The sequence below is a fragment of the Saccoglossus kowalevskii genome, chromosome 1, assembly GCF_978046115.1.
Source record: "Saccoglossus kowalevskii chromosome 1, keSacKowa6.1, whole genome shotgun sequence".
Classification (NCBI taxonomy): Eukaryota; Metazoa; Hemichordata; class Enteropneusta; family Harrimaniidae; genus Saccoglossus; species Saccoglossus kowalevskii.
In genome coordinates, this window is record NC_140641.1 from 43,517,835 (window position 1) to 43,532,496 (window position 14,662).

At 39.2% G+C, this 14,662-nt stretch overlaps 1 protein-coding gene across 1 annotated transcript in view; it reads left to right on the plus strand.

The window, feature by feature from the left end:
- The first annotated feature begins 1,484 nt into the window (after positions 1 to 1,484).
- Positions 1,485 to 14,662, plus strand: part of LOC100376368 (uncharacterized) — a 79,763-nt gene continuing 66,585 nt past the window's right edge. The window contains exons 1-6 of the mRNA XM_085498033.1: positions 1,485 to 1,562; positions 9,074 to 9,146; positions 10,155 to 10,178; positions 11,062 to 11,214; positions 11,454 to 11,831; positions 12,105 to 12,419. Coding sequence (XP_085354159.1) covers positions 1,557 to 1,562; positions 9,074 to 9,146; positions 10,155 to 10,178; positions 11,062 to 11,214; positions 11,454 to 11,831; positions 12,105 to 12,419 — 949 coding nt within the window. The 5' untranslated portion in view covers positions 1,485 to 1,556. The remainder of the gene's footprint in view (positions 1,563 to 9,073; positions 9,147 to 10,154; positions 10,179 to 11,061; positions 11,215 to 11,453; positions 11,832 to 12,104; positions 12,420 to 14,662) is intronic.

The window sequence follows — 14,662 nt, forward strand, 5'->3', positions numbered from 1 at the left end:
CATCCACACAGCTCTACCAGAGATGACTCTAAAGCATCCACACAGCTCTACCAGAGATGACTCTAATGCATCCACACAGCTCTACCAGAGATGACTCTAAAGCATCCACACAGCTCTGCCAGAGATGCCTCTAAAGCATCCACACAGCTCTACCAGAGATGACTCTAAAGCATTCACACAGCTCTACCAGAGATGACTCTAATGCATCCACACAGCTCTACCAGAGATGACTCTAATGCATCCACACAGCTCTACCAGAGATGACTCTAAAGCATCCACACAGCTCTGCCAGAGATGCCTCTAAAGCATCCACACAGCTCTACCAGAGATGACTCTAAAGCATTCACACAGCTCTACCAGAGATGACTCTAATGCATCCACACAGCTCTACCAGAGATGCCTCTAAAGCATCCACACAGCTCTACCAGAGATGACTCTAAAGCATCCACACAGCTCTGCCAGAGATGCCTCTAAAGCATCCACACAGCTCTACCAGAGATGACTCTAAAGCATTCACACAGCTCTACCAGAGATGACTCTAATGCATCCACACAGCTCTACCAGAGATGACTCTAATGCATCCACACAGCTCTACCAGAGATGACTCTAAAGCATTCACACAGCTCTACCAGAGATGACTCTAAAGCATTCACACAGCTCTACCAGAGATGACTCTAAAGCATCCACACAGCTCTACCAGAGATGACTCTAATGCATCCACACAGCTCTACCAGAGATGACTCTAAAGCATCCGCACAGCTCTACCAGAGATGCCTCTAAAGCATCTACACAGCTCTACCAGAGATGACTCTAATGCATCCACACAGCTCTACCAGAGATGACTCTAATGCATCCATACAGTATCGCAGCAGTGTAGTCTGGATACGTGCTGGCAGTGCATCCACTCATCACAATGGGATGAGGCCTTCGTCATTGTAAATGAAAAGAAGGTCAGGCAAACACGTTCGAGGTCTGCTCAGTCAAGTGTCCTTTCACTGAAAGAGAGACAGTTGATTATTGTGCCTGTTTTTTATATAAATTTAGCGAATCACATGACTCATGGCACAGTAATGAAAACAATAAATCGTCACTAACGGTACCAGTTTCTGTAGATCAATGTAAAAGATATATATTATTTCAAAGCATTCCGCATTGTTCTCTCGAAGCACGGTTAGTCTCAGCACATTTTAAATTAGACCACTGCATTCGGGACACGTCCTCCGCTTGATGGGTGACTTGGAGATAATAGCTACCATCTTGACTGAAGTTTGACACAATAAGACGAAGATAAATCAAGGAGACGCCCAGTGACCTCCTTTGCACTTTACTGTTTTCTTTGTTGTTGGCATGGTGTTATGCAAATGAGAGCTATTAAATACGCCAGTCACTCGCAAACTCTTTCTGTCTTGCAGTTGTAATAAGCGAGAATAACAGTCGTCAAAATATTCGTTTATATATGACATCAATCGAATCAACATTAGCAAACGCTGGATTACGGCTTATGTTCGCAGTTAATAGGCGCATAGAAAGCAATTTTCAGCAATCATCCAAGTGCAATGCAGGTGGGTTAAATTTGTGTTCTTATTTATATAAACATTCAAATTACAATAATATGTTGTTGTGGGCTTTAAATCCTGCCTTATCTACCACAAACTAAACCCGACAATGTGTCCAGTGGCGATGTCGTCTTCTCCTGAAACTGCTTCTTCATCACTGCTGGAAGTGTCATATCCCTCCCACACATTGTCATTGCCATTGCCGGCAGTGCCCCCACTGTCATTATCAGTGTTGCCAGTGTCTCTCCCCCACACTGTTCTTACCAGTACTGGCGGTGTTTTATCCCCTTCTCACATGCTGGTTTTATCAGTACTGGTGTGCAACTATTTTCAAGGTAGACGCTTACCACAAATGAATTCTGCTGCATTCTATGATAAAGTATATAATTATTTTTAGTAGTTATGTTTTAGTGAATTATGTTGTCATTAAAAAAGTCTAAAATCGCCAAATTTAATTTAAAGAAAGAATCGTCATCAATGCAGCATCTTAACAATTGAATATAATAGTCGTTATATGGTGGTGGTTGTTGTTCCCTAATCGTGAGCATATGGACAGGCACCGGCAGTTCAATGTGATACACCTTTGTATCTGTTTTTACAACTTTGATCTAATTGTCTATTTACTTTTAATAGGAAGTACGTAATTTGTTTTCTGACGTGCGCCTAACCGCAATTCAGGAACGTACTAGCTTACGTATCTGTTTAGCGGTTTGCGCGTAACCCCATTTCAGACGATAATGGACAAAGAACTTCTTCATGGGCGCATTATTACCAATGCCTTTATTCTTATGATTGGGTCGAGACATGAATAGATGGAAGACAGTGTGCACTGCATTCGTCTCCATGGTTACGTTCATCGGTTTTAGTCGAAAAGAAAAGCGGCCTTTCCCTAATTTGAAGCCTATGACAATACATTCAATACGATAAAGGCGTAGATCACAATAACATTGTTTGTATAATATCAGACAAATATTCAGTTTCACGAGTATATTTTGCATACGTAGGTACATTCTATGTATATTATAGTCGTGGTCAAGAAGGCATGACGTGACCCTTACTATTATCTGTAACCTTTTCAGCTCAGCAAACATTGAATATAGCACCATTTTATAAGACATAGCAGATACTGTGATACTAAAAGGTAGCACTCGCTGTCAGTAACGTACTGTGATACTATAAAGGGTGACACTCGCTGTCAGTAACGTACTGTGATACTTTAAAGGGTGACACTCGCTGTCAGTAACGTACTGTGATACTTTAAAGAGTGACACTCGCTGTCAGTAACGTACTGTGATACTATAAAAGGTGACACTCGCTGTCAGTAACGTACTGTTATACTATAAAGGGTGACACTCGCTGTCAGTAACGTACTGTGATACTATAAAGGGTGACACTCGCTGTCAGTAACGTACTGTGATACTATAAAGGGTGGCACTCGCTGTCAGTAACGTACTGTGATACTATAAAGGGTGACACTCGCTGTCAGTAACGTACTGTGATACTATAAATGGTGACACTCGCTGTCAGTAACGTACTGTGACACTATAAAGGGTGACACTCGCTGTCAGTAACGTACTGTGATACTATAAAGGGTGACACTCGCTGTCAGTAACGTACTGTGATACTATAAAGGGTGACACTCGCTGTCAGTAACGTACTGTGACACTATAAAGGATGACACTCGCTGTCAGTAACGTACTGTGACACTATAAAGGGTGACACTCGCTGTCAGTAACGTACTGTGATACTATAAAGGATGACACTCGCTGTCAGTAACGTCACGCGGGTGATACTTGTCAGTAACGTACTGTGATACTATAAAGGACGATACTTGTCAGTAACGTACTGTCGTACTATAAAGGGTGACACTCGCTGTCAGTAACGTACTGTCGTACTATAAAGGGTGACACTCGCTGTCAGTAACGCACTGTGATACTATAAAGGGTGACACTCACTGTCAGTAACGTACTGTGACACTATAAAGGGTGACACTCGCTGTCAGTAACGTACTGTGACACTATAAAGGGTGACACTCGCTGTCAGTAACGTACTGTGATACTATAAAGGATGACACTCGTTGTCAGTAACGTCACGCGGGTGATACTTGTCAGTAACGTACTGTGATACTATAAAGGACGATACTTGTCAGTAACGTACTGTGATACTATAAAGGGTGACACTCGCTGTTAGTAACGTACTGTGATACTATAAAGGGTGACACTCGCTGTCAGTAACGTACTGTGGTACTATAAAGGGTGACACTCGCTGTCAGTAACGTACTGTGGTACTATAAAGGGTGATACTTGTCAGTAACGTACTGTGATACTATAAAGGCCGATACTTGTCAGTAACATACTGTGATACACTAAAGGGTGACACTCACTGTTAGTAACGTACTGTGATACTATAAAGGGTGACACTCGCTTTTAGTAACGTACTGTGACACTATAAAGGGTGACACTCGCTGTCAGTAACGTACTGTGATACTATAAAGGGTGACACTCGCTGTCAGTAACGTACTGTGATACTATAAAGGGTGACACTCGCTGTCAGTAACGTACTGTGACACTATAAAGGATGACACTCGCTGTCAGTAACGTACTGTGACACTATAAAGGGTGACACTCGCTGTCAGTAACGTACTGTGATACTATAAAGGATGACACTCGCTGTCAGTAACGTCACGCGGGTGATACTTGTCAGTAACGTACTGTGATACTATAAAGGACGATACTTGTCAGTAACGTACTGTCGTACTATCAAGGGTGACACTCGCTGTCAGTAACGTACTGTCGTACTATAAAGGGTGACACTCGCTGTCAGTAACGCACTGTGATACTATAAAGGGTGACACTCACTGTCAGTAACGTACTGTGACACTATAAAGGGTGACACTCGCTGTCAGTAACGTACTGTGACACTATAAAGGGTGACACTCGCTGTCAGTAACGTACTGTGATACTATAAAGGATGACACTCGCTGTCAGCAACGTCACGCGGGTGATACTTGTCAGTAACGTACTGTGATACTATAAAGGACGATACTTGTCAGTAACGTACTGTGATACTATAAAGGGTGACACTCGCTGTTAGTACCGTACTGTGATACTATAAAGGGTGACACTCGCTGTCAGTAACGTACTGTGGTACTATAAAGGGTGACACTCGCTGTCAGTAACGTACTGTGGTACTATAAAGGGTGATACTTGTCAGTAACGTACTGTGATATTATAAAGGGTGACACTCGCTGTCAGTAACGTACTGTAACACTATAAAGGGTGACACTTGCTGTCAGTAACGTACTGTGATACTATAAAGGGTGACACTCGCTGTCAGTAACGTACTGTGATACTATAAAGGGTGACACTCGCTGTCAGTAACGTACTGTGGTACTATAAAGGGTGACACTCGCTGTCAGTAACGTACTGCGATACTAAAAAGAATGATACTCGTTAGTAACGTACTGTGATACTATAAAGGGCGATACTTGTCAGTAACGTACTGTGATACTATAAAGGGTGATACTTGTCAGTAACGTACTGTGATACTATAAAGGACGAAACTTGTCAGTATCGTACTGTGATACTATAAAGGGTGATACTTGTCAGTAACGTACTGTGATACTATAAAGGGTGACACTCGCCAGTAACTTACTGTGGTCCTAGAAAGAGTGACACTTGTTTTCAGTAACGTACTGTGATACTATAAAGGACGAAACTTGTCAGTATCGTACTGTGATACTATAAAGGGTGATACTTGTCAGTAACGTACTGTGATACTATAAAGGGTGACACTCGCTGTCAGTAACGTACTGTGATACTATAAAGGGTGACACTCGCTGTCAGTAACGTACTGTGGTACTATAAAGGGTGACACTCGCTGTCAGTGACGTACTGTGATACTATAAAGGGTGACACTCGCTGTCAGTAACGTACTGTGATACTATAAAGGGTGACACTCGCTGTCAGTGACGTACTGTGATACTATAAAGGGTGACACTCGCTGTCAGTGACGTACTGTGATACTATAAAGGGTGACACTCACTGTCAGTAACGTACTGTGATACTATAAAGGGTAAAACTCGTTTTCAGTAACGTACTGTGATACCATAAAGGGTGACACTCGCCAGTAACTTACTGTGGTCCTAGAAAGAGTGACACTTGTTTTCAGTAACGTACTGTGATACTATAAAGGACGAAACTTGTCAGTATCGTACTGTGATACTATAAAGGGTGATACTTGTCAGTAACGTACTGTGATACTATAAAGGGTGACACTCGCTGTCAGTAACGTACTGTGATACTATAAAGGGTGACACTCGCTGTCAGTAACGTACTGTGATACTATAAAGGGTGACACTCGCTGTCAGTGACGTACTGTGATACTATAAAGGGTGACACTCGCTGTCAGTAACGTACTGTGATACTATAAAGGGTGACACTCGCTGTCAGTGACGTACTGTGATACTATAAAGGGTGACACTCGCTGTCAGTGACGTACTGTGATACTATAAAGGGTGACACTCGCTGTCAGTAACGTACTGTGATACTATAAAGGGTAAAACTCGTTTTCAGTAACGTACTGTGATACTATAAGAGGTAAAACTCGTTTTCAGTAACGTACTGTGATACCATAAAGGGTGACACTCGCCAGTAACTTACTGTGGTCCTAGAAAGAGTGACACTTGTTTTCAGTAACGTACTGTGATACTATAAAGGACGAAACTTGTCAGTATCGTACTGTGATACTATAAAGGGTGATACTTGTCAGTAACGTACTGTGATACTATAAAGGGTGACACTCGCTGTCAGTAACGTACTGTGATACTATAAAGGGTGACACTCGCTGTCAGTAACGTACTGTGATACTATAAAGGGTGACACTCGCTGTCAGTGACGTACTGTGATACTATAAAGGGTGACACTCGCTGTCAGTAACGTACTGTGATACTATAAAGGGTGACACTCGCTGTCAGTGACGTACTGTGATACTATAAAGGGTGACACTCGCTGTCAGTGACGTACTGTGATACTATAAAGGGTGACACTCGCTGTCAGTGACGTACTGTGATACTATAAAGGGTGACACTCGCTGTCAGTGACGTACTGTGATACTATAAAGGGTGACACTCGCTGTCAGTAACGTACTGTGATACTATAAAGGGTAAAACTCGTTTTCAGTAACGTACTGTGATACTATAAGAGGTAAAACTCGTTTTCAGTAACGTACTGTGATACCATAAAGGGTGACACTCGCCAGTAACTTACTGTGGTCCTAGAAAGAGTGACACTTGTTTTCAGTAACGTACTGTGATACTATAAAGGACGAAACTTGTCAGTATCGTACTGTGATACTATAAAGGGTGATACTTGTCAGTAACGTACTGTGATACTATAAAGGGTGACACTCGCTGTCAGTAACGTACTGTGATACTATAAAGGGTGACACTCGCTGTCAGTAACGTACTGTGATACTATAAAGGGTGACACTCGCTGTCAGTGACGTACTGTGATACTATAAAGGGTGACACTCGCTGTCAGTAACGTACTGTGATACTATAAAGGGTGACACTCGCTGTCAGTGACGTACTGTGATACTATAAAGGGTGACACTCGCTGTCAGTGACGTACTGTGATACTATAAAGGGTGACACTCGCTGTCAGTAACGTACTGTGATACTATAAAGGGTAAAACTCGTTTTCAGTAACGTACTGTGATACTATAAGAGGTAAAACTCGTTTTCAGTAACGTACTGTGATACTATAAGAGGTAAAACTAGTTTTCAGTAACGTACTGTGATACTATAAGAGGTAAAACTAGTTTTCAGTAACGTACTGTGATACTAGAAAGAGTGACATTCATCAGTAACGGTACACTGCATTACAGTGTACTCATGGGCTATAAATGGTTTGCACAAACAAACTCGCCCCCCCCCCCCAAGTAGAGACGCTCAAAGCGCACCTTTAGAATATTTATTTGCTATTTTCTGGCCAACCTATTATGAATAAGAAAATTGATAAATAATGAAATTAAATGTCTTGCGGTCAAAGGTCAACTTGAAACCCATCTCAAAATTGATAGTTTTCCGTACAAAACTAACTTGTTTTACTTGACATAAGCATCAACGTTTACATACCAAACAACTAAATATATTTTTCTTCGGGTTTCATTGGTAGGACAAACACGTTCAAATTAATCCTCGGAATAAATGAATTGCATGTTTTTAGTTCAGCACCCATACCCAGTGTTCTGCTTCAACTGTCAAAAGGCGTGTTATAAGAATGAAGTGTTTTGTTTGGCACATACACAAGTAACTTTGAATGAAGTGCAATAAAGCATACACAAACACATATAAAACGTTATTATTATCGGTGAACCATGCGTTGACATTCTGAATTTGGTCAAAACTGCTCTATACTTTGAGTTTGTTCATAATCTTATTAATTTCTTGTTACCAGTATACAATGTTCAAAACGTTATGATGTTTTTTTGTACAGGCATCCACGTGTTTGTACAGGCATCCACGTGTTTGTACAGGGATCCACGTTTTTGTACAGAGTTTCATGTTTTTGTACAGGGGTCCACGTTTTTGTACAAGGATCCACGTTTTTGTACAGGGATCTACGCTTTTTGTACAGGGATCCACGTTTTTGTACAGGGATCTACGCTTTTTGTACAGGGATCCACGTTTTTGTACAGGGATCCACGTTTTTGTACAGGGATCCACGTTTTTGTACAGGGATCTACGCTTTTTGTACAGAGATCCACGTTTTTGTACAGGGATCTACGCTTTTTGTACAGGGATCCACGTTTTTGTACAGGGATCTACGCTTTTTGTACAGGGATCCACGTTTTTGAACAGGGATCTACGCTTTTTTATTTAATAAATGGTATGACTATCTATTCTTGTAAACTGACAGTTTGTCTAATTACAAATATGACTTTGTGTTGTAGATAGACTAAACGTGTACACTAAAATGTCCATATGCCTACACAATATTTAAGTGCTACCTCATCGCAATGGTAAATTTATGTGTCAGTATAGCCCAATTGAACGTTTAGCTTAACGATGTTACAGCGTTATGGAAACTGGACGACACAATAAACCATGCTGTGATACGAACAAATGCACATACACTATACAAGACAACCTTGTGACAAAAACTGTCCTTGATTATTCCCTCACTGTGGCATTGAGTTGACTATCACAACACAATGCAGTCAAACAATGCCTATTGTTGTACGTGTAATTTTGTCAAGTCTTAAAAACGACCTCGAGTTCGACGAAATGTTCTCTATCTGTTGTACAGCGCCTATATTGTGTCATTACCGTATTAGATCAGTATAAAACAACTTTTTGCTTTTTGTTTTCCGGATCTTTTTCTTAGAGTGTATAATAATATTGTTTGAGTTAAGTTATACTAATTTAGGTAACAACTGACACAGCGTGACGTCACCGTTTTCAAAGTATATTTCAATGCTACAGAGTTCATGGCAATCTATTTATTTATTTGCAGGATTGGTTGCCAAATGTGTCTATTATGTTACGACCACGCTGTGTAGTACTGTGTATTGTGACGATTGTATGGGGTATGTATCAATTGCCTTGAGGTCGAATAGTAATGTCATTATATTGATAGTTGAAACCTAAGCAGACTCATCAGGGGGTATTTTCGCTTGACCTTTAACCTTTCACATCTTATTCATACTTAGTATGAATGAAAAAAAACATACAATAAATCAATGGTCAAGAAAAACACAAACAAAACAATAGACTAAACTAAAGCTTAGAAATAAAATCAATAAATTGTCCAAAGCAATTGACAATGAAGCTATCTTTAGTGCATAGCAAGCACTTGAATTTATCAAGATTTGATAACTTACAAACATTGTCATCATAAATTGCTAATTCAGCTTCAAATCTGGTTCGAACTTGTACAATCTGACTATTTTTACATGTGAGTAATACATGAAATTCATCCTCAACAGCCTGTTCATTACATAGAAAACAAAGACCTCTGGGGTGTTATATTATATCTAAATTTTTCAATTGGCAACGGGCTGAATATTTTTGATTTGTTCTAAATATGGTTCAAATTCAAAATTTTGTTTAAACTTAAAGTACGTAGCTTATTCTTTTCTGGTTTAAATACCGTTGACAACAAGGCTTTATTATAGTGAATTTGTTTGAATTTGGTTTTGAATTCTATAGTGTTAGATTCATCACTAATTTTAGTTAATGTAAATAATCTTTTAACAAATGCTGTCCATGAATTACCGTTCATTTTATTGTCAGTATTGAAAGCACAGTTCAGAAGATGATTATTTTTAATAGATTTTAGCCTTTCATAATACTTCAACATTTGTGAACTAATGTCAATAATTAGAGGATAGCTACCAAGTTCAGCTCTAGTTGCTGCATTGCTGGCCTTATTATTAACACCTAAAATCTGTTTGCAAAATTTAATGTGGAGTTGTTCAAAGTGTGTTTTGCCATTAAACAGATTTTGAATAAAATTGTCTTCAGTTATTTCGTTATTTTTTGTTTTATATATGTTTTATATATGTATATATATGTATATGTTTGTTTGTTTTCAGCAGCGATGGACACTTCCGCTCAAGGTAAGTTTGAATAATTGTGACGTCTCGTCGAAAACGAATCAAAGTCAACTATTGTATGCATTAAGACATTTTAGTGGTAGTTATTCGAATGTTATTTGTTTAAGAACAATTAACTTGTTGTGGTTATAAGTACATCACATTCAGAATAAAAGTGACTAAAAGGAAATTAGTGAGGTTGAAGTTATTGCGTTTATTGCAAAAATATCTCAAATTAGAGAGTTACCTAGTTACTATAAAAAAGTTTCGTTTAAGTGACCATTCCCTGAACAGTGAAATAGGACGACACAAAAGAATTCCGTTAAAAGACAGGACATTTGCAACCAAGCTTATATTGAGAATAAAATTCATTTTTTAATCCGGGTGTCGCAAAGAAATGTTCACGTCGGTTAAAACTGTGATCCAACTTTTTGACAGAAAACAATGAACGAACAGTTCATCTTATTACTCAGTGATGAACAGATGTGTATTCAAATGGTAAAGCTCATTAAAAAGAGCTACCTCACTCGTCATTAGGCCCTGAAATAAGCAAATTCGTTGATTTCTCTATAAGTGCCTGTTCTTTCCATTTTGCCAATTCTTTCCTCCTTTGAAAGCTTAAGTATTTCTAAGTAAATAAATAATGCAGAGTCTGCTTCTGTGAGTTATTTAAATTTGTACACAAGACGTGTTGAAGCGTCTCTAGTTCCAGCATTGTGACACATACAATAACAATTGACACTACGCTGGAGTAAAAGCAGTTGTCAAGAATGTACAATCCAATTTATTATACCATATACAAATGAATAATTTGCCGTTCATCAAAAATATAAGCCATTATATAGTCAAAAGAAAAGATACTCGGTGTGTAGTTGGGATTAAATGACTACATTGTTTTTATTGATAGATGAATGCAGCAGTGATCCATGTGGTACATTGGGTCCTTGTTATAACAGAGTACTTCCATGGAACTCTACACTGCCTCAATATGTATGCGAATGTCCACAAACTGCAATGAACACCCTCACATTCATGGGATTCACATGTGATGTATGGACAGGTAAATACCAAAATAGTTATAGTCGTCTTTATATATACCGTGACAATCATCACTTTGGTTACATATCTTTGATTATATAAACTGCAATGAACACCCTCACATTCATGGGATTCACATGTGATGTATGGACAGGTAAATACCAAAATAGTTATAGTCGTCTTTATATATACCGTGACAATCATCACTTTGGTTACATATCTTTGATTATATTATATAATGCGGAAATTTATTTTTTATAGATGCAAATTCGAAATTGACATGTTTTGGTGAAAGCTGTATGACTGGGACCTTTACATCTCCAAACTACCCAGACTTGTATCTTCCACGTCACCGTAGTCTGTATCTCATCTATGCACCCAATGCTGCTTCCATAACATTCGTCTTTGACCAAAATTTCGAAGTAGAGACCTCTAAAGACGAGATGTACGCCGGTGAAGGGCTGCAACACCCTTTTCCACTGGTCTTCCAAAATAAGACCACGTACCCTATTTACTACGTTTACGAGGGCTATGTCGCGCCACCACCATTGACATTACCAGGGGACACTGTATGGATGCTCTTTGACACTGATAAAACTCGCCAATATCGCGGATGGAGTCTGAATTGGACAGCTTCTCGTAAGTATTTATCAAACATTTACGCAAACACATGTTCACCAATAATAGCGATGTATATAAACTCGATGAAATACAGGTATGCATGTAGTTATTCGAGTATAGCTGCATGGTTGTAACAACCTTCGCTAGGTATTCTTTGATCGTATTTTTTATTGAGTAGAAACTCACAATTTAAATGTGATTCTTTTTCTCGAAAAGTACAGAATTTTAAAATGCTGTTTTGTTCGTGACTCTCTTTACGTGCACAATAACACGTTTTTTCATGTTTCACAGTTCAACAAGAATTCAACGTGGAACCAGTGAATGTTACCGTAACGGAGGGAGAGAACGTTACATTTGAGTCTTCTGTCCTATATAAACACGGTGTTATGTCGTGGATCAGAGACGGCAGTTTCTATATTAACAGAGATTTGAACATGCAAACAACTGACACTAGATACAGTATTGTTAGCACGATAGCGAATACCATGTACAATCTTCATATACTGAATACGGAAGTCAATGATGCCGGCACGTTTGTGGGATATGTGTCTGCTAAGTACGCACATCAAGCCATCTACACGAATTTAGTTAACCTTGTAGTACATGGTAAGATGTGTTTAGTGTGTCTACTAACAATTCACATTATTTCACACATTATTGTACAGGGATGCTTGTTTTTTTTTACAGGAATATATGTGTCTGCAAGGGGTTTTATATATGTACGTTTTTTTACAGGGATGCATGTTTTTATACAGGGATCCACATTTTTGTACATGGTGCATGTTTCTGTACAGGGATGCATGTTTTTATACAGGGATCCACATTTTTGTACATGGTGCATGTTTCTGTACAGGGATGCATGTTTTTGTACAGGAATGCATGTTTTTGTACATGGTGCATGTTTCTGTACATGGTGCATGTTTCTGTACAGGGATGCATGTTTTTGTACAGGAATGCATGTTTTTGTACACGGATGCATGTTTTTGTACAGGTGTTCATGTTTTTGTACATGGTGCATGTTTTTGTACAGGGATGCATGTTTTTGTACAGGGATGCATGTTTTTGTACATGGTGCATGTTTCTGTACATGGTGCATGTTTCTGTACAGGGATGCATGTTTTTGTACAGGAATGCATGTTTTTGTACATGGTGCATGTTTCTGTACAGGGATGCATGTTTTTGTACAGGAATGCATGTTTTCGTACATGGTGCATGTTTCTGTACATGGTGCATGTTTCTGTACAGGGATGCATGTTTTTGTACAGGAATGCATGTTTTTGTACACGGATGCATGTTTTTGTACAGGTGTTCATGTTTTTGTACATGGTGCATGTTTTTGTACAGGGATGCATGTTTCTGTACAGGGATGCATGTTTTTGTACAGGGATGCATGTTTTTGTACAGGAATGCATGTTTTTGTACATGGTGCATGTTTCTGTACATGGTGCATGTTTCTGTACAGGGATGCATGTTTTTGTACAGGAATGCATGTTTTTGTACACGGATGCATGTTTTTGTACAGGTGTTCATGTTTTTGTACATGGTGCATGTTTTTGTACAGGGATGCATGTTTCTGTACAGGAATGCATGTTTTTGTACATGGTGCATGTTTCTGTACATGGTGCATGTTTCTGTACAGGGATGCATGTTTTTGTACAGGAATGCATGTTTTTGTACACGGATGCATGTTTTTGTACAGGTGTTCATGTTTTTGTACATGGTGCATGTTTTTGTACAGGGATGCATGTTTCTGTACAGGGATGCATGTTTTTTGTACAGGGATGCATATTTTTGTACAGGGATGCATGTTTTTGTACAGGGATGCATGTTTTTGTACAGGGATGCATGTTTTTGTACATGGTGCATGTTTTTGTACAGGGATGCATGTTTTTGTAGAGGGATGCATGTTTTTGTAGAGGGATGCATGTTTTTTGTACAGGGATGCATGTTTTTGTACAGGTGTTCATGTTTTTGTACAGGTGTGCATGTTTTTGTACAGGGATGCATGTTTTTGTACAGGTGTGCATGTTTTTGTACAGGGATGCATGTTTTTGTACAGGGATGCATGTTTTTGTACATGGTGCATGTTTTTGTACAGGGATGCATGTTTTTGTAGAGGGATGCATGTTTTTGTAGAGGGATGCATGTTTTTTGTACAGGGATGCATGTTTTTGTACAGGTGTGCATGTTTTTGTACAGGGATGCATGTTTTTGTACATGGTGCATGTTTTTGTACAGGGATGCATGTTTTTGTACATGGTGCATGTTTTTGTACATGGTGCATGTTTCTGTACACGGATGCATGTTTTTGTACAGGTGTTCATGTTTTTGTACAGGGATGCATGTTTTTGTACAGGGATGCATGTTTTTGTACAGGGATGCATGTTTTTGTACAGGGATGCATGTTTCTGTACAGGGATGCATGTTTTTTGTACAGGGATGCATGTTTCTGTACAGGGATGCATGTTTTTTGTACAGGGATGCATGTTTCTGTACAGGGATGCATGTTTTTTGTACAGGGATGCATATTTTTGTACAGGGATGCATGTTTCTGTACAGGGATGCATGTTTTTTGTACAGGGATGCATGTTTTTGTACAGGGATGCATGTTTTTGTACAGGGATGCATGTTTCTGTACAGGGATGCATGTTTTTGTACAGGGATGCATGTTTCTGTACAGGGATGCATGTTTTTTGTACAGGGATGCATGTTTTTGTACAGGGATGCATGTTTCTGTACAGGGATGCATGTTTCTGTACAGGGATGCATGTTTTTTGTACAGGGATGCATGTTTTTGTACAGGGATGCATGTTTCTGTACAGGGATGCATGTTTTTGTACAGGTGTTCA